Source organism: Nyctereutes procyonoides, unplaced genomic scaffold (genome assembly GCF_905146905.1).
Source record: "Nyctereutes procyonoides isolate TBG_1078 unplaced genomic scaffold, NYPRO_anot_genome, whole genome shotgun sequence".
NCBI classification, from domain to species: Eukaryota; Metazoa; Chordata; class Mammalia; order Carnivora; family Canidae; genus Nyctereutes; species Nyctereutes procyonoides.
In genome coordinates, this window is record NW_026575046.1 from 1,663,620 (window position 1) to 1,683,502 (window position 19,883).

Below are 19,883 nucleotides of genomic sequence, written 5' to 3' on the forward strand. Positions count from 1 at the left end.
TGGCTCTGACACCCAATGCCAGCACCTGCCCCTTGATTGGCAGAGTCAGGCGATCGGAGTTCACGTGACAGGAGATGCTAGATTTAAACTGAGGCTCAGGTTTCCTCCGTCACCCCCGGTGGGCACATTCTCCAAAAAAGCCCTTCGCCAGGCAGTAAGATGTTTTAATCAAGGCCATGCTCTTGGAGGAACGTTCAGCTCCGCTGCCGGTGATCGCGCCGCAGGTACTAAGACGCTAACAACGAAAACACAACCGATGTGGAAAAACTCCGGGAAAGCTGCCAGGATCTTGAGGGAAAGGAGACGCCGTCAGATGACCCCAAAGAGAAACCCCGCGATCAGGGATGGCTAGCACCAGGGGACAAATGAGTCCTAATAAACACATCCCAAAAGGCGAGTTTCCCAAGCGTCTTAATTACACCCGTTGTCCTACCATGGTCATGAGGTCGGGCCGGCAGCTCTAGAAACCACATTTCACAACGCAATAGAAGCTATGTCTTTCTTAAGTATAAAAAGCAAACCAGAGGAAAAATTAACAGCAGGGTTAATATTTTCCTACTGGGTTTCAAAGTCTCTGGAGCGTAGATGTTTCCCCAAACTCCCACACAGCTTAGCTCAAAAATCATTTACGAACTACCTACTATCTTCAAAGAGCCCAGAAACAATGATGAAAGCATAAGGCAAAGGACACCAACGGGAGAGAGAAGAATGGCAGTGAAGACTACAGAGGATCTGCACACGGGTGTGCATTCGAATCCCGACGACCACTCTGACTGGGTGATGCTGAGCCACTTACTTCACCTCTCTGCGTCTCACTTTTTTCATCCATGGGGACTTAACCCAAGAGCCGTCAAATGAATTAAAGTTGCTACTGAACGTCCGGTACTCAGGAACATGCCTGGCACGTAGAGCCCCCAATAAACATGAGCTATTTTGATTGCTGACCTCGAAGAATTGTAAAATGCTTCACAATCAAGAAAAAAAAAATATCATAGGCATCACCCCTCCCACCATGAAACGATCCGTACTTGAGGAGAAAATGAAGGCTGTACCAGGAGAGAGTCCCATCCATCCTGTAGGACCTCTCCGCGCAAATGAGGTGATAAAACTCACACATGGGATAGTTACGGTCCCAGGAGTCTGTTTACTCATTTGGGGAGGGCGGGGGACATCCAACCAGGATAAAATCCTAACCAGGCCAGGACAGAAAGAGGAGGAGCCACGTTCAGGGGGAAGGAGGAGAGGTAGGGGTCACGATCAACCAGAGCCGCCAGCGCTGGTCTCAACAGGCAGCTACCAGGGAGGGCACCCGATGCGCAGAGGGGACAGCACAGAAGCCTGGGGGTTCCCCGGAGAAGAAGTCACGAGGGAAAAGGAGTGAAGAGATGTCAGATCAGAGGGCCTGGAAAATCCAACTGAGGAATGTGAGCCTGATTTTACTAGCGATACGGACATGCTCCAGACAAAATTCTGGAAAGGCAAAATCTGCCAGAAGGCTACAGGTCGAAAGGGAGAGAAACATACGTGCAATGCAGCACAAGGGATGATTTGGGGCCCAGCTCTGAGGCCACGGCCTCCCTCACCACTGAACCCTGGGGTTCCATCCTCTCACTCTGAGCCACTACCCACCTGCCACGTGCCAACCGCTCTGGAAATCTCTCAAATTCTAAGAGTCACGCAAGGTGGACACCCCTGTGCCCACAGAAATAAAGCCCAGCAAGGTCAGAAAACCCAAGATCCCACAGGCGAGGGGGTGGTTGCCGGGTTTCCAAAAGCCACATCTTCTCTACTTTTAAGGATGAGGCACTTTTCATTCCAGCAGGGGCACTTTGGGGTGGGGAAGTACGGCCGAGTGAACGTGGAGTCACTGGTTGCTCGTTCCTGAATGTTCCCCGCAGGTGACTTGAAAAGCTCGTGCCGCAGTTACCCTGCATGCCAACCTTTGAAACCCACTGATAAGGCATCCTTGACAGAGAGCAGTAGAGGGGGTTAAGAGCCCACTTAATCATGATGAGCACTCACACAAAGGAGTGTTGAATCATATCCATATCGTATGCCTGACACTAACAACACTGTACCTTAACTTCAATAAAAAAAAAAAAATCTTAAAAATAAAAAAAAAAAGAAGCATCCCATTTCCTGCCAGTTTCAACAGAAGAGCACATTCAAGGGTCTTGTCCTTCAAGGTGACCCCATGGAAAGCCAGCAGAGCTGGAAAAGCAAACACGGCTCTCTCCTGCCACCACCCTGGTTAGAGACGGAGGGCCCCGCCTCCCACGCGGGGCTGTGCCTGATGTGAGAGGTGAGGACAGCAGGGAGCAGCCCTTGCCTGCCAGGCCACGGAGATCAGGGCTCCCTGCCCGCAACAACTGGCCTGCTTGCAGCTGCTCCGGGGTGGGGGGGGGGGCTGTGCTGTCCCCAAATTGGCAGGGGCCGAGAAATGAGTATTTGACAATAGGAATCTTTATAGAGTGTGCAGAAAAGGCGAGACACTCGAACTCCCCTGGGAGAAAAGAAGATACCAGCAAATGGTCTGATTGTGTTTGACAGTTGTCCAAGGGATCACTTTCAGGATCTGATGGAACAAGGAAGTCCTCCTCGGCACGTCCCTCCTGCCCTCGAGAGAGGATCTGGGGAGAAGGGAAGGAGCTCCCAAAAGTAACAGTCTTAAATCTTTTTGTTTGTTTGTTTTTAGAACAAGACAATACCTATCACCAAGATCCAAAACGAGACAGAAATACTATGAAAAGAGGAGAAAATTGGGCTCAAAGAACCCTTTCCAGCTTTAAAAGCTATTTGAACTCCTCATTAACAACCAAAACCAAGACACTTTGGCAAATGGAGGGGAAACAAGGAAGGTGATTCCACTTAACATCCTGCGCGTGAACCAGGTCGTTAAGAAACAGGCGCAGCTGGCGTGTCTTCAGGGGCAGGTCCAGTCTTAAGGCCGTTATGACCTGCTTTCTATATTTGTATTTGTGAGCGTACTGGTGTACGTTTTGCATATTCTGAAAACTCAAAGCATTCGTGTAAGTTCCATTAACCATCCTCAAAAGGGCTTTTGTCTGAACAGCCAGTAGGCCACACCGATTCCTAAAATAGAAGACAGAAGAGTCCAGCTCATTGACGTGATCGACGGGTGCTTACGGGCCCCTCTAGCACCCTAGGTGCTGTGCTTGGGCATCCACTTCAAAATATCAACATGTCTGCAAAACAGGCTTGCCACTGGGTTGAGCCTTTTCTGTTTGCTTTAAAAAAAAATCGCTTCCGGTTATGGACCTGCCTCAACTTAGTTTCCACCTAAGTAAACTTTTTAACAACCTACCTCCTAATGCCGAAAACACAAGTGTTCCCAGAAGCGTGCACACAACTTAATTGAGAGCAGCCATAAAAATGTAAGGTCATGAAGGAACTGCAACTCTAGTTGGGGGTGGGGGGGACTCAGCCTCTGCTCTGCAGTCCCGGGGAACGCCTAGAAGTCAACGGCCACGGGCAGATGGAACAAGCCGCCCAAGCATCTCAGTGGCCAGCGGTAAAAGGCCTGATGCTATTTAGGGCAGGCAAGCGCAGGCAAGAACGCGGCGCTTCCAGCACGCACAGGAATTAATGCCACGAGCCAGGCTCGAGTGGGCTAGCTCAGGGGTTCTCGACTGGGAGTGATTTTGCTCCCCCTGGCTCATTTGGCAACGTCCGCACACATTTCAGTTGTCACAAGTTGGGGGCGCTATTCGCACCTAGTGGGTGGGGGCCAGGGAAGGTGCTCAACATCCTTCCGGGCACAGGACGGCCTCCCAACACCAAAGAATGAACTGGCCCCCAAATGTCAATGGCACCCAGTTTGAGAAACCCTGGCCTGGCTCTAAACAGCAGCTGCTACTCAGAGGTAGCTCCCACTTTGTTATTATCTGGCTATAGTCACCAGAAAGCTAATCATGCAACATCTTGTTCACTTTTTTTTTTAATGCCCCAGTTGCCAGTGTTAGCTTCAAACTGTTGCCCAACAAGCAACAAGTCATTATGCCTAAATCAGGACGGAAAAAGTGAGCAAAGACACCGGTTACCAGGACATGACTTGGGGCTGAATCCCCATAGTTTTGTGGTCCTTGGAAACCTAGCACTGCCCCCCTGGCTGTGGCTACTCCCACATGATTGACCTCACTGGGATAACTGATGAAACCTTAACAAAAGGACGGTCTGTTACAAGACAGAAACAGAAGGAGACGGGATCTTTGTTAGGAGTTGGTCTCCAATTAAAACAGCACCGAGCGGGCTCTCCGCCCTTACAGCCTCCCGCTCAAAGTGATCACAGTCAGGGATGGAACTTGGAAGGTTGATTAGAAACATTAGGATACAAATACCCCACAAGATGAAAAGTATGACTTTAAAGAAATGAACATCCTCCCACCAAAAAAAAAAAAAAAAAAAAAAAAAAAAAACCTCAAGTCCCCAGCAAGAGAGAAAAACGACTCCGGATTCTATAAAAAAAAAAAGCTCAAGGTTGGGCAAGTGACTTAACATCTTTAGGTTAAGAGTCAAGCATCTAGGAAATGGGGGAGGGAGTAAGGGTCGCCAAAGGCCGACTTCAAATTTTTTTTTATTTTTATTTATTTATGATAGTCACAGAGAGAGAGAGAGAGAGAGAGAGGCAGAGACACAGGAGGAGGGAGAAGCAGGCTCCATGCACCGGCACCAGGATCGTGCCCTGGGCCAAAGGCAGGCGCCAAACCGCTGCGCCACCCAGGGATCCCAAAGGCCGCCTTCAATAGCATATACTGATCACAGAAATGAAGCACCATGCCTCCTTACCCCGAACTAAGGAGCTAAGGTCCCAAGTCCCCAAGAAGAGGAGGGAATTTCAAGGAGAGGAGGGGAGGGCAGGTGGTGGCCTACTGAGCACGCTCCCCTACAGTTTTCCCCACTTGCACTAGAGGGCAGAGCTCGCCCCAAGGTGGGGGCCCTCCCCTCCCTGCCCCCCAGGCCCACGGGGGGTGGGAGGGGGCCTGGAAACCCCAACTAACTGGACACAAATCCTGTGTCTCAAGAGCTTTCCCAAGGGTCCCATAACACAGAACTAAAAAAAGTAAAAACAAAAAAAAAAAAAAAAAAGAAAATTAAACGAATTAGGAGAGCCTAGGTCTTCTTCCAGAGGAAAGCAATTAAAACACAGCCCACTGGTCCTGCATGCTTGGTTAACCTGCAACTCCTATAAAAAGTTTCGGTTGCTTTCTCCCCTTGACGACCACAAAGGTCTATGGAGCAAAACGATAATAATCAATAATAATATGCAAAAAGAACAAGGAAGGAAGGCTCAACCATAGATTTCTCGAAGACATAGGAATCCATGGAGGACGGATTCCTTTCCAGCCTGCCTGTGGCCGCAGGTGTGGGTGTCACAGAGGAGATGCCCCTTTGAGGAAGGGGGGACGTGGCTAGGGCTCAAGATCATATCACTTTGGCCACTCAAACCAGGGGCCTTAGAGCGCAGTAAGGGAGCATCGGGCAGGTGAGCCAGGCTGCAGGTAGCACCTCCACTCAAGCCTGACAACGCGCGCTGGGGCCAGCCCTCAGCCCCGCACTTGGCCGCAGCCGCCCCCAAAGCTGGGCCTGGGCTCACGAGCCCGCCCTCCCCGGGGCTTTCAACGAAAGTCACACCGGGCGCCCTGAGTCAACCGAGCTCACTCCGCGCCGCTTCAGACCTCAAGCGTAAGCAGAATTCACTGAATAAACACAAGCGGGAAGGGAAGGGGAAGGGGAAGGGGAAGGGGGCCGGGAGGGCAGTGCGCCCCGGGGCCCGGGGAGGGCGGGGGCGGGGGCCTCAGGTCCCCCGGGGAGGGGGAGGGGGAGGGGAGAGGAGGGGAGGGGAGGGGAGGGGAGAGGAGGGGGAGGGGGGGCCCGGCCTTTAGGGAGCGTCCGTTTGCCCGAAAGGGCATCGTCTGCGCGCTCCGGGCTGGAAATCCGCGGAGGGCACGAGGCCGGCCGGCCGGCGCGGCGACCCGGGGCGCACTCGCAGGGAGCCGGCTCGTCCCGCAGAGCAGGCGCCGGGCCAGGGCTTCCCCGCGGAGGCGCGTCCCCCCGCGTCCCCCCGCGTCCCCCCGCGCCCCCCCGCGCGCCCCCGCGCGCCCCGGGGAAGGGGCGACCCCCGGGCGAGCGCAGGGTCCCCGCGGGCCGGCGCGGCGCACTCACCGCGGGGAAGAAGTTGTCCATTGTTCCGGGCGCTCCCGGCCCGCGGGGCCGCGTCCCGGCTCGGCCCCGGGCCCCCAGCGGGTCACGCCGCGCGCCCCAGGGCCCCGAGCCCGCGGGGCGCCCCCGCCGCCATCGCCGCTGCCTCCTCGCGTCCGCACCTTTTGTTCGCCCAAACCCGAGTCTCTAACTCATCCGTCCCGGCCGCAGCCTTTGTCTCGCGGCCGCCAAGTTCCCTACTCCTGGGCGCAGCGCTCGCCAGCGGGGAACGGCTCGAGGCACATGCTTCCCCGGGCTGCGGCTGCGGCTGCGGCTGGAGCTGGGGCTGCGGCTGCGGCTGGGGCTGGGGCACCGCGCCGGGGGCCTGGGGGCGCGCCCCGCCGTCTGCGCTCCGGCCCGAGGCGCCCGCCGCCGGGACAGGGGCCGGGGCCCGCCAGGCGAGACGGAGCGGCTCTCCCGGCGCGAGCGCGGCCGCCGCGAGGGTTCGGGCGCCTGGGCTCGGCGGGCTCCCCGCGGCTCCCAGCCGGGCAGAGCGCAGCGCTGGCCACGCCCTCGACACGCCCACCGACACGCCCACCGACACGCCCACCAGGCCGCCTTCCCGGCTCGCCCGCCTCGCCCCGCCCCTCCAGGAGCGCTGGCCACGCCCCTCCAGGAGCCGAGTCCCGCCCACCCGGCCGTCTTCCCGGCTCGCCCGCCTCGCCCCGTCCCCCCAGCAGCGCTGGCCCCGCCCTCGCTCCGCCCCTCGCCCCGCCCCACCCAGGGTCTAGTCCCGACCACCCAGCCGCCTTCCCAGCGCGTCCGCCTCGCCCCGCCCCTCCAGGAGCATTGGCCCCGCCCCCTCCCCGCCAAGCGGCCGCCCGCCCGGCTCGCCCCGCCCCCGGAGCGCTGGCCCCGCCCCCCCGGGAGCGCTAGCCCCGCCCACTCCGCGCGGGGCCGGCTCGGGCCGGGCGGCGGGAGGGGAAGGCGAGGCCCGCGCTGCCCCCGCCCCGGCCCCCGCCCCGGCCGGGCAGGGGGCGGGGCAGCGGACTCTCCCCTCGGGTGGTAGAGACCCAGGAGTCGCCGGGGAGGAGGGGCTGCGGATTCCTTCGGGCCTTTGATCTTCGCGGGACCCCGGCGGGGCTGCGCGCGGAGCTCACTAATGCGGCGGGCGGAGGAGCGAGCCCGGGGAGGCAGCGCGGGCGGCGGGGCTGCGCGGCTGCTGCGCCGGATCAAAGCGGAGGAGCGAGGCTGCTCCGGGCTCCGGAAGCTGCCCCCGTCTCGGGTTTCTCCCTCGCAGTCACGTTAAAGGACGTTTTCCTGGCGCCCCGGGGGGCGGGCGGAGGAATGCGGTTTCGTGACCTGGAAGAGGCCAGGCCACTGCTCCGCAGGTAGCCTCCCCCTAGACCCAAAAGGAACAGGCAAAGGCAAGTGAGATGGATGAAGGATCAGATCCGCCTGATATGGTTCCTCTAGGGCAGGTGCTCCAACCTGAGCGCGCCCGGGCCTCACCTGGGAAGCTCCTTAAAAGGCGGCCTGGGATTCAGCGGGGCCTTTCCAGCGAGCTTGCAGGGCACCTGGCCCCGTGCCGGCCCGCGAACCGCAGCCTGCCTGCAGCAGGTAGAAAACACTGAGAGCAAAGGTTCAGGAACTTTTGCAGCAATTTGAAAAATGCCACAGGAGCCGAGCAAATGATCGGTGGGCTCCTTGAACCGAGTGTAAACCAGTCTTGGTGTTTGTCAGGCTTGCTGGTGACTCACCCCCGGCACCGCGGGGTCCTCCTATCAGTACCTGGAGAACTGGAAGCAAAAAGGGGCTGGTTCTTCACCACAGGGGGTGTGAGGCCCTCTCCAGGGGGTTTGCCCACTGCTCCTCCTCCTTTAAGACTCAAGTCAGAAAGGCCCATCTTCCAGGGGGAAGGAAGCCTTCCCGGAAATGCCAGGCCACTCATCCAGCTTCCAGCCCCACCTAACCACTGGGTGTGCCTTCTTCCTAAGACTGTTGAAACTGTATGTTTTAAGGGTCTTTTTATTGCTGTCCCGCCCCTGAACTGTGCTTTGAAATTTGTATCCCCAGCCTGTCGCCGAGGATGAATGGTTGAAGCGTCCTCTCTGCTATTCCTCATGTGAAAACCTGAATCTCAGAGCAGTGCTTCAGCATAAATATCCTCACACCCACCCCCACTTGCCTTTGGAAAGAGTCAAAGTATAAATCAGTGATTGTGGGCTCTCCCAGGGCCCCGGTTTACACGCTTCACAGGTTTACATGCTTCAGCCGTGGAAGCTTGCGTCCCAGGGTTGCAAGGAAAATTAAGATGGAGCCAGGATAAAGACCAGCAATCCCTGGCACCAACCAACGTGCTTAGTCAATTGAGCCCTGGCTGCCACCGGTGCTCAGATACTGGCGCAAAAAACAATTACCGTCATTACGGCGTTAATCTGTAGGGAACATCTCTCGAGAGAAATCACCAGGCTGCTTGTTCAAGCGAGTGTGTGGGTGTGGCCTGGTTCCCAGCACAACCCGGCCACTAATGTTCTGTGCGGCCTGGGCCGGCCCTGTCGTTTCAAAGTCACTTTCCAGTACTGGCTCATCGACTGTAACGAACGTGCCGCACTAATACAACAGGTTGGTGTTCGAGGACACTGGGGAGAGGGAGACAGTGAGGGGACACTTCCCCTTCAAACCTCCTGTAATCCTAAAACTGCTCAAAAACAAAGCCTATTAATCTTTTTTTGAAAGTCACTTCCTTGTTGATTAAGAAGATATGGTTAATGATTACCCCCTACTTGACTCATGTAAAGAATTGTGAGCCAGATCCAATACATAAAAGTTGAGTTTTACTGAATTATATTTCTTTTAAAAAGTTTACACCACCTCATCAAAAATCTCCTGAAACAGTTGTTAAAAAGAAAACAACAGCAGAAAAAATATGACTCAATCCCAGGGGTGGGCTGGGTGCCTAAATACATCGACATTTTAGTAAGCACCCCAGTGGGCAGCTCTGAGGTCGAGAATCACTGCTCTCCTTAGTCACAGTTCACCGGATTTTCTGTATAAACACATGTTCTCCAACAGGTGTGAAGCGGAGCTGTAGCCTCAGTGAGACTCTGCTGACCTGCCAGGTGCCTGGAATCATGAGCGTTTCTGCACAGGTAACGCTCTGCATACGTAGCTGCCTACAGGTAACCTTCTGCACAGGGTATCATCTAACTTGCAAGTCTTTGCCGTTGAATTGGTTGTTTCAAAGGACGATGTTGACTTTACAAGGGCTTAGACGAAGCCGGACAGAGAAGGGGAAGCATTTTTTTTTTTTGAAGATTTTATTTATTTGCTCATGAGAAACAGAGAGACAGAAAGGCAGAGACACAGGCAGAGGGGGAAGCAGGCTCCATGCAGGGAGCCCGATGTGGGACTTGATCCTGGGTCTCCAGGAGCAGGCCCTGGGCTGAAGGCGGGGCTAAGCCGCCGAGCCCCCCCCCCCCCCCCGGGCTGCCCAAGGGGAAGCATTTGAAATCAATAGATTTCCAAGAATATCTAGTCGTGTTGCCATGTTTGAAGTGACGTGCTTCCTTCCAACAAGGTGCCTTCCCCCCTGGTCAGAGCTCGTTGGGCGGAAGCGGTTGAACCCTGCCCTCTGAGAAGTGACAGGTCGAGGCTCCAAAGGACGCTCGTGCCAGAAGGGGCACACTTCTCTGGGGCAAATTATCCTGATTTCTCAAAGGCGCCATGCTGATTTTTCATTTTCAAGATGAAACACCAAAAGAGCTCAGGTTACCTTCTCGTATGTAGCTGCCAAGACTTAATTCTGGTGCAGATGGGACCATTTCTCCAGTTTAAGGGAGAGTTGTGTGGGACTATGTGGGAGAGAAGTAATCCAGCCTCCCTCTGCTTTTGTTTTCCATCGTGTGTTTGTTTCTTTTTAGTTGAAGTGTGTTGTCTTAGATTCCTTTGTGATTTCACACGGAGTCCTGTGTTGTGGGTGACGGGTTGCTGCCGGCAGTCCCTAATCTGGCTGTGTCCGCCAGTGTAAAGTCTCTCCCATTACTTTTGTTTTTACAAAATACTCACCTCTAATTGCTCCAGTCAGAGTAATGGTTTAATTACTAGGTATGGAAAGGGAAAGTTCAGGAAGGTTCTTTCACACAAATTAGAAGTGAAGAAATGACCCAAGTCTAAAATCCTGTTTTCGGTGCTCACCCAACAGCAGTGGTCCTTCCGGTTGACTTACAGGGTTGGGTGTTTAAAAATTCAGATGCGGGGGATCCCGGGGGGGGGGGGGCTCCACGGTTGAGCGTCTGCCGTCGGCCCAGGGCGTGACCCCGGGGTCCTGGGATCGAGTCCCGCGTCAGGCTCCCTGCGTGGGCCTGCTTCTCCCTCGGCCTGTGTCTCTGCCTCTCTCTGGGTCTCTCATGAGTAAATAAATAAAATCTTAAAAAAAAAAATTCAGATGTGTTTGCCTTTTTGAACAAACAAAAAAGGAAGGGAATTTTTTTTACATACGAATGTTCTTTAAACGTTTAGACAAGTGTTCTGTTTGCTTGTTTACTTCTGATAACTTGCAATTCTAAAACCCCGAAGGGAATTTTTTTTTTTTCATGTGAAATTGAAAATGATCGTGCAAGATTTCTATAGTAAGAAGAAGATGGCAGGGGTGGGGGGGGTAGATATGTGAAGTGTTTTCCATTGTCATAGAATTGAACGAGTCCAAGAGAATAAACAGAAATAAGGCACCAGGGGTAAGACACTCAGAAAACTCAGTGGCTGGTGCTCATTTTTTTGTTTTGTTTCTCCGGACCGCCCTGACGCAGGGCGCAGATGGAGTGGACCTCCCGGGAGCAGGGAGCAGGCCACTCCGGACGGGACCGTGGATTCTAAGTCCCGTCACTTCCAAGTAGAGCAGGGACGCTTTCTCGGTTGATGTCACACGCGCACACACGGGCTCACACGCCCACACATGGGTGGTTTTCAGGAATTAACCCATTTCCTTTTAAAGCGCTTGGTCCCGGTTCTGTGAACGTGATCGATGTCCCGCGATCCTTGAACCCCTCCAGGCGGGCCTAGTCGCCCCTCGGGGACCGTGCACAGCTCGGGTCCCTCCTGACCTCTCGGGCCCTCCTGCGCCCCACCCACCCCCCCGCCCGGCCCCTCCGAGCTGCGCCCTACTTACCTCCTGCATCTTCGGTTTTCCTGCTCACGGGATTCACACTGGGAGACGGGGCTGGGTGTCTCCTGCTTGAGAACGGCCGGGTGCTCGCCGGGACTGGGTGCTCGCTGGGGTGGGTGCCCTCCGGGTGGGTGCTCACTGGGGCTGGGTGCCCTCTGGGTGGGTGCTCACCAGGTGCCCTCTGGGGCTTTATGCCCGCTGAGACTGGGTGCCCACCAGTCGCCAGATGCCCGCTAGGGTGGGTCCTTGCCAGGGCCGGGTGCCCTCCAGGGCTGTTTACCCCCCGAGACTGGGTGCCCTCTGGTTGCCAGGTGCCCACCCGGGTAGGTGCTCACTGGGGCCGGATGCCCTCCGGGTGGGTGCTCACCGGGGCCGGGTGCCCTCCAGGGCTGTGTGCACGCCTGGAGCACCCGGCCATCTCCTCAAACCCCTAATGCCTCACAGTCTACCCTGTGTCTCAGCCATCCCCGCCTCAGCCCCTTGCCATCAGATATCTGCCCGCACTTCCGCTGTCTTCGAGATCACCGTGACCCTGAAATAATCAAATCCAACAGCTTGTTCTCAAATGTTCTCACCCCCTCCCATTGACATGGCACCTGCCCTGGAGCCCTTGAACTCTGGCTCTGGGGCCAGCTTCCCCAGCGAGCGTCCCCACGGGGCCCTAAGCCCAGGAGGGCCCTAGGATGGATGTGACACGCAGGGCTCCGTCCCAGAATCCTCAATGACGGCTTCTCCTCGTTGACGCTGGGCGCTGGGCCCTGAGCCCTGTGGCCAGGCCACTGCAGCTTGGACGGCAGTGCCCTGCCGGTTCCCTTGCTCTGACCTCCTTCGGGGCCACTTTCACAGGCTTCTCCTCTTGCCCCCGCCCCCGGGACGCCGGCCCCCACACTGCCCCTGTCCCTAGTCTCTTCAGAAGTGACCGTGACTCCGGCTCTGGGGAGCCCAGCCGCGTGTTTCCACAGCCGTCGGCCCGTGCAGGCAGGTTGCTGCTCCTCCTTCCTACACCCAGACTCACCTCCCTCACTCCCTGTCCCCGCCACCTGCCTCGATGCCCGCGCCGAGTGTCGGGTCGAGGGCCCTCCGGGCTGCCCCGTACCTGCCCAGGATGCTGCGGCCTGCTGCCAACGCCTCCCACCGTGAATCCCTTGAACCCGACGGAGCATCCGCAGGCTTCTCCTGCTCCGGACACGTGACTTCCCTTCTACCAGTTGCGGGCACCCCTCGAGGTCCCCCGGGAAAGCAGGTGGCTCGGCCTGTCAAGGAGGTGGCACAGGTGGCAGAGGGGGGGCGCACGGGCGGTCAGCTGTCGGGCAGCGGGTGGCTGCAGGGTTCCGAGGGGGTGGGTGGGTGACCAGGCCCCCCGGCTGCGGCTCAGACACCTGTCTCCACAAATCCCCGGCCCGCTCCTCCCGCCCCTCCGGTACAGCAAGCTTCGCAAAGCCCTTGAATCAATCTCTTGCTTGAATTCACGGACGTGGGCTTTGCCGTCTGCCGGGTGCCGATGCCTCCAGAGGGGGTGCGGCGCTTAGACCCAGGCCAGTGGGGCCCCGTGCTTGGGGCGCCTTTTTCAAAGGGGTCGAAGAGCTCGTTTGGTGCCGGGAGTCCATCCAGAGGAGCCGCCGAGGCCCCTGATCGGCTGCATGTGGGTTCGTCCTCACTGCCCCCGTTTGGGGCACGTCTGCCGTGCACAGGGGTCCTCCAGAAGTCCGAGCTGGAGGGAGGGAATCACGGCCAGACCCCGGGCCCAGGGAGGCGGCCACCGGGACCGTCCTGCCGGCCAGTGCACCGTGGGACCCGGGCCCAGGGAGCAGCACCCGGCGTACTGTTTGCAGCGTTGGTCCGTGCTGACACCAGTATCACTGCCTCATTCCCGTCTGCTGACTGGGTGACACCCATGGTTCAGATGAGCCACATGTCGCGGGCCCATGTGCAGGGGATGGATATTTTCCTTCTTGCTAAGTGAACCGGCTGCTGTGATGGCTCACGCACCTGTCCGCAATTCTTTTGGAGAAGCCCACTCGCCCAGGAGTGGACTTGCTGGCTCACCCGGTGATCCCACGTTGAGCGTCGCGAGGCCCGGCCCGGCTGTCCCCCTCCGGGGCCGTCTCCCATCCCCTGTCCCATCCCTATTTCTAGATGTGGAAGTATGAACGACTAACAAAATGACACGTCCCACGTGCGTGTTACGATTTAAAACAGACCGTGGCTGAAGGCGGACTGGCTTACCTTCCTCGGGTAAACAGAGCCGGAGGCCGGGATGTTCCGTGGAGTCTCCGGGACACCGACTCCTCGCGGCTCACTCTGCAGCGCCAGCGCCCCGCGGCTCCGAGCCGGCGGCCAGCCACCCCCGCCACCCCCGCCACCACTACCACCCCCGCTTCCCGGGCAGCAGGAGCCGAGGGGCGATGGCCTGCAGGGGGACACGGCGCCGGCCCTTCCTCGAGCAGGAGCCTTGGCACCATCGCACAGCGCACCCGGGCGTGTCGGGTCGACCAGAACTTAGTCGCCAGCTGCAAGGAATACGGGGAAACCCAATATTGATTCTGGGTTTGTATTTACCCAGCGAAACACTACTACTTGGAAGCAGGGAAGCCTAGATGCTAGGGAACAGCTGCTGGCTCTTCTCATCTGATAAAATTAATTGTGCGGAGAGCTTTGAAAGAAAAAACAAATTGCTGAACAGATGTTATCCCTAGATAACAAGGACACGGACAATTTACAAATTATTCTTGACCCTATTCTATATTTTCTGACGTTTTGGCGATACCTAGGGGATCATAAAGTTATTCTTACTTTCAAAAATAAAACGCACGTTTCCTAAGAACAAAACTTTATTTCCTCTTCTTTTTCTTTGATTATTAAAAAAATTTTTTTGTCGTGTATCTGTGATGTTGGGTATTAGGAGATATAAAGATGAGCAGGACAGGATCTCTAAAGAAATCAATAGCCCAGTTGCGGAGAGACACTAAAAGACAATTTTGAAATGACTGTGGAAATTTCTGTAGGAAGAAGCACACACAGCATTTTAAGGGAAAGATTACGGTGAAAAGTAAAGTGGTGGGGTTGGCGCCTGGGAGGCTCGGCGGTTGGGCGTCTGCCTTCGGCTCAGGGCGTGATCCCCGGGTCCTGGGATCAAGTTCCACATCAGGCTCCCTGCATGGAGCCTGCTTCTCCCTCTGCCTGGGTCTCTGCCTCTCTCTGTGTGTCTCAGGAATAAATAAATGAAAAAAGAGGAGAAAATCTGGATGCGCGAGGAGACACAGGGGAAGACCAGGAGAGGACACAGCAAGCCAAGGACAGAGGCCTCAGGAGAAACCAAACCTGCCAACCCCTTGATCTTGAACTTCCAGCCCCTAGAATCAGGAAAAAATTAAATTGTGTTGTTTAAGCCACTCGGTCGGTGGTATTTTGTGATGTCAGTGTTAACCAACGAATACGGGGAGTCAGGAAATATCCCCAGGGAGCTGCACCTGCGCCGGGCTCGGTGGATGCGTAGGAGTCCGCTGGGTGAAGAAGAGAAGACAGCATATCCCAGGAAAAGGGCACGTGCAAGCAGCCGGAGGTGTGAGAAGCATTTTCAGCCAAGGGAGCCCCTATGGGGGCAAGGGTTATAGGGCAGGGAGTGGGTGCCTGCGTGTGCTTCTGGGAGACACATCCGCGGGGGGTGCCGTGAGCTTCCATTACGTCGTTTTACACTGGGGAGTGTGCCGGTAAATGTTTGACAACCGAGTGCGGTCGGGGGGTGCGGGCGGCCCTGAGTCACAGCACAGCGTTTCCAGTTTCTGGGGTGCGGTCGCTCTCCCCGTGGCTGACTGCAGGCTCTCAGCACGGTTCACTGAACACGGAGCCGAGAAGAGGCACATCATTCGTCAGCGTTTCAACCACACAGACCCAATCGATAGAACCACCTCCGTGCCTAGGTTGTAGCAAACATGTACTAGAATGATCTGTAAACGCGTATTGAGTATTTACCATGTCTGGCTTTCGTGTAATTTAATTGCAAGGTTAGGTAACGTGGTTTCGAGTGATGGTCGTGTTCCACAGGCGGGTCAGAAAGCCCCGTGGTGTCATGAGCCAGGCTGAGCACGCCCCTGTTTACATCTGCTATTTCATGGATTACTGCCCCTCCCCTGGGGTGGGGTGGGGGGTCAGGTCTCCGTAGGTGAAACGCTGCAACTCAGGTAGATGTACCTGAGCAGGTGAACCTGAGGTACGTGCTGAGAACGTGGGAAGCAGGGGAAGAATCTCGGTGGCCCCAGTAAGGCGTCACGGCGCCCACAGGAGGTGGGGTTAGCTGAGGCGGTGGGTCATGTCCGGAAGGCAGGAGGAGGAGAAAGGGAGATGTCAGGGAGAGAAGAGATGGTGAGCTGGGGAGGAGGACGCACGAGGGCGATTTCAAATGCGATGCCTTCTGCAGGCTGAGCTCCCGCAGGAGACCCAGTGAGGTGCGCACCTGCTCTGATACAGGTGTACCAGGTAACTGTCATTGGGAGGCCAGAGTGCTGCAGCTTTAAGAGATAAAGGGGTTCTGGCAACTGCAAGCCAGCAGGCGGGAGGGCCAGGGTGAGGAAGGGCAGTGGGTGCTCCGGGTGCAGGTGCAGGGCCAGGCCGTGGAAAGGCAGTGGGTGCTCAGGGTGCGGGTGCAGGGCCGGGGCGTGGAAAGGCAGTGGGTGCTTGGGGTGCAGGTGCAGGGCCGGGGCGTGGAAGGGCAGTGGGTGCTCGGGGTGCGGGTGCAGGGCCGGGGTGTGGAAGGGCAGTGGTGCTCAGGGTGCGGGTGCAGGGCCGGGACGTGGAAGGGCAGTGGGTGCTCGGGGTGCAGGTGCAGGGCCGGGGCGTGGAAGGGCAGTGGGTGCTCGGGGTGCGGGTGCAGGGCCGGGACGTGGAAGGGCAGTGGGTGCTCGGGGTGCGGGTGCAGGGCCGGGGTGTGGAAGGGCAGTGGTGCTCGGGGTGCGGGTGCAGGGCCGGGACGTGGAAGGGCAGTGGGTGCTCGGGGTGCGGGTGCAGGGCCGGGGCGTGGAAGGGCAGTGGGTGCTCGGGGTGCGGGTGCAGGGCCAGGGCGTGCTTGGGGACCAGAGGCAAGGCGTCACACAGAGGAGATACGGAGCCACCAGGCAATGGGACCTCCACCCACTGACGTCACGATTCCAGCCTGCTCCCACCAGGCTGTGGCACCCCGGTCCTCTCCGAGCTCCCTCTCTCCTTCCCCACACCATGCTCCCCTGCCAGCACCATCTTCTTCCCTTCCAGAACTTTCTGGCCAGCAGACAAGCTGCCCTGGTAGTGCCACCTTTGAATCTCTCAAGGAAGGCACATCCTCCAGTGACCGCCCCCCCGCCCCGGGGTCTGCACAGCGAAGCACACCCCAGACAGCATTGAGGCACCGTGTCCCTGGGGCCTGCCCCCGCCACCCGGCCCCCGGGTGCTGCACCCCCCACCCCCGGCCGTGTATCGGGTGCACACTCGGTGCCAGCTGCAGCCCCCGGGCTGAGGCCACACGGTGCCCGTTGTGCAGGTGCAGGCCTGCGACACCAGCCACCCAGGCCGCTCAGACGATCCTCGAGGGCCTCCGGGGCAGATGCAGCCACATCCCGGGGCCTGATATGTCCCCTGCGTGTCCCCTTCGGGAGGATGCGCAGTCCCCAAGGGCCTGGGCTATGGCGTCCCTTCCCCTACGAGGAGGCCAGGCCCCCGACAGCAGGGCTGCAGCTCTTTCCCACCGCCACTTGGGTCGGGGCCACATAAACAGTCGGCCACGTGCTCCACGACGGGAGCAAGGCCCGAGGTCGGCATGCACCCCGAGGCAGGAGCAAGGCCCAAGGTCCGCCACGTGCCCCACGATGGGGGCAAGGCCTGAGGTCGGCCACGTGCTCCACGACGGGAGCAAGGCCCGAGGTCGGCCATGCACCCCACGGGGGGAGCAAGGCCCAAGGTCATCCTGGCACCTTAGGCCCAGGGCCACGTGCTCCATGACGGGAGCAAGGCCCGAGTCCCCAGCGAGGCCCCGTGAGCTGGGCGCTGCTGCCCTAAACGCCTTGCCTGCATCTTGCTCGACGCCTTCACCAGCCCGGCCACCAACGATTCCTTCTCCGGGTTGTATGCGGAAGGAAACCGAGGCCTCCGAATGCCAGCACTTGCCCATCTTCTCGGTGTCGTCCGCCGCACACAGTAACCTGAGGTCTCCCCAACTTCTGCTCTGTCTTCGGTCCTCCCCTAGAAAGACCATGAGCTTCAGGGAAACACCTTGGCTCAGCCTTGGACGTTACGAGCTTTACGGCTTCTTCCTGGGCAACGCGGGTGGTCTGAAGCCGGGAAATCGCACCTATTTATCAGGAATGTTTAGGATCGAACAAGAAGGAGAAACACATAACGTGGCCCCTGAGACCTAGAGAGTACTCAAAAAGGTGAGCTTCCTTCTCGAAAGGACAGGTTTCCTCCGCAGCGTGGTTTCCCTTACCCCTGGCGGTGAGTGGGCGGACTGTGTAGGGCCGGCCTTCCCGCCTGGCGAGCCACTGGTGTGCGCGTTTCCACAGCAGGGACAGCACCCGCCCGCTGGGACACCGGCCACAGTTTTCTCCTGTGTGGCCCTGGCCGCTCCCTGCCTCTTCGACTCCTTCCCTTTTGGGGCACAGAGTCCTGTTTCGACTCCTTCTACGTCCACCTCTGCGTATCCAGCCCCCTGCCCTGATCACTGCCCAGGACAAGGAGAAATTGGGACAGAAAACAATACCCAGCAAGAAATAAAAGTATCTGTGGTTGCAGCGCCTGGGTCTGAGTGAATGCAGGGAATGGTGCAAATGGGGAAGCTTTGCAGGAATCTGAGTATATTAAGACTGCAATAAATTTAGCGTTGCCCGAAGAGAGCCTTTTGGGGGTGAGGGGGAGGTGGGACAAGTGGCAGGGTCACGAGCTAGTCAAGGGACTCGCTGAATTAATAATAATAAAAACCAACCCTGCCAGGCTCAAGGGGGAGAACGTTGCTTGCAGTAGATTGGACAGATCGTCGAGTCGGGGGGTCGAGGCTTCCTCTTCCAGCACCATGTTGAATAGTAGCACGTAAGGGGCGCCGGGGGGCTCCTCAGTTGAGCGTCTGCCTTCAGCTGGGGTCATGATCTCAGGGCCCCGGGATCCAGCTCCACTTGGCGCTCCCTGCTCAGCGGGGAGGCTGCCTCTGCCTCTCCCCCTGCCCCTCCCACCCTGCTCATGCTCCCTCTCTCTCTCTCAAATAAATAAATAAAATCTTTAAAAAAAATAGTAGCACGTACCTCCACAAACGCTTTGGTCACACCGAGTGTGTACAAGTCACGACTATTGCAAGTGAGGGACATTCTACAAAAATGCTTGACTAGTGCTCCCCAAACTGCCAAAGTCCTCGAAAACAAGGGAAGACTGAGAAAGTGTCACAAACGGAAGTGGGGGGCGAGGGAGGCACGAGGGCTGCACGTCCCGTGGGATCCTGGAACTGAAGAAGGACCCTCGGGGAAAAGCTAGTGGAATCTGAGTAAAGTCTGAGGTTTAGTCGAGGGAAACGGGCCGGCGCTGGTTGGTTCGTTCCCAAAGCGCCACGGTTCAGATGCCAACGAGGTGAAAGGGGTCCTCCATTCTACCTTTGCAACCTTCCTGTAAACCTAAAATCATCCCCCCCCTCCCCAAAGTGTATTTTCTTAAAGATCCATAAGTCTGCCCACCAGGAAGTGAGGGGAATCCACAAAGGCCCGAAGGAAGAGAAGGCAAAACCGCGAGGGCAAGCGACTCCCCGGGCGGAGGACGGAGCCAGGCCTCAACCTCCCTGAGTGGCAGCGGAGGCTCTTGCGTCACGCGGGGATCCTCGGGTCTGAGAAGTCGCGGCTGCTGTCAGAGATGCTGACAAGAAAGCGTGTCCCTGTAGGCCTTGGTGCGGGGGGACAGGGGAAACGCTCCCGAGGACTCGAACACGAGCGACTCGTACTCTAGTTTGGACTCTCAGCTTGTGCTACCGGGGGAGGTTGCAGTGCTGAGCTCCAGCACCTTGGGGTACGACCGTGCCTGGAGTCAGGGCTCTGAAGGGGGGTTACCTGGGGGGCCGTCAGGGCAGGCCCGGATGCAACACGACCGGTGTTCTCTATAGACGAAGAGATTTGCACACGGGAGCGTGCGTGCCTCCGATGATTCCGCGTGAGGCCACGGCCGGAGGGTGGCCGTCCGCAAGTCCGGGCCAGAGGTCCAGAGGCCCTCGATCTTGGACGTGGAGCCTCCAGAATCGTGAGAAACGAGTTTCCGTTGTTCGAGCCGCCCCACTCGTGGAGCCCGTGGTGGCGGCCCCAGCCAGCGGCCCGGGAGAACCCACGGAGGACACTCCTTTTAAGCGCACGCACAGGTGAAGCCCTGTGCAGGCAGACCCGAGCGAGAATTCCCGCTCGTCGCCACGTCCTCGGCTGCCCAGGGCAGGGGCCGCCGCAGGGGAGCCCACGGAAGCCACGGATGTTGCCCTCTCGTCACAGCAGGGCGCTGGCCGTCGGGGCTGGTGCGGGGCTTGGCGGCGCAGGTGCCTCCAGGCCCTGGGGTCCCACCGCGGCGATGGCAG

The 19,883-nt window shown here is 57.9% G+C and overlaps 1 protein-coding gene across 1 annotated transcript in view; it reads right to left on the bottom strand.

Annotated features, from left to right (window-relative positions):
- The window catches only part of MYO10 (myosin X), a 192,970-nt gene extending 186,492 nt beyond the window's left edge, over window positions 1–6,478 (bottom strand). The window contains exon 1 of the mRNA XM_055325849.1: window positions 6,184–6,478. Coding sequence (XP_055181824.1) covers window positions 6,184–6,204 — 21 coding nt within the window. The 5' untranslated portion in view covers window positions 6,205–6,478. The remainder of the gene's footprint in view (window positions 1–6,183) is intronic.
- Between the last annotated feature and the right edge of the window lie 13,405 nt (window positions 6,479–19,883).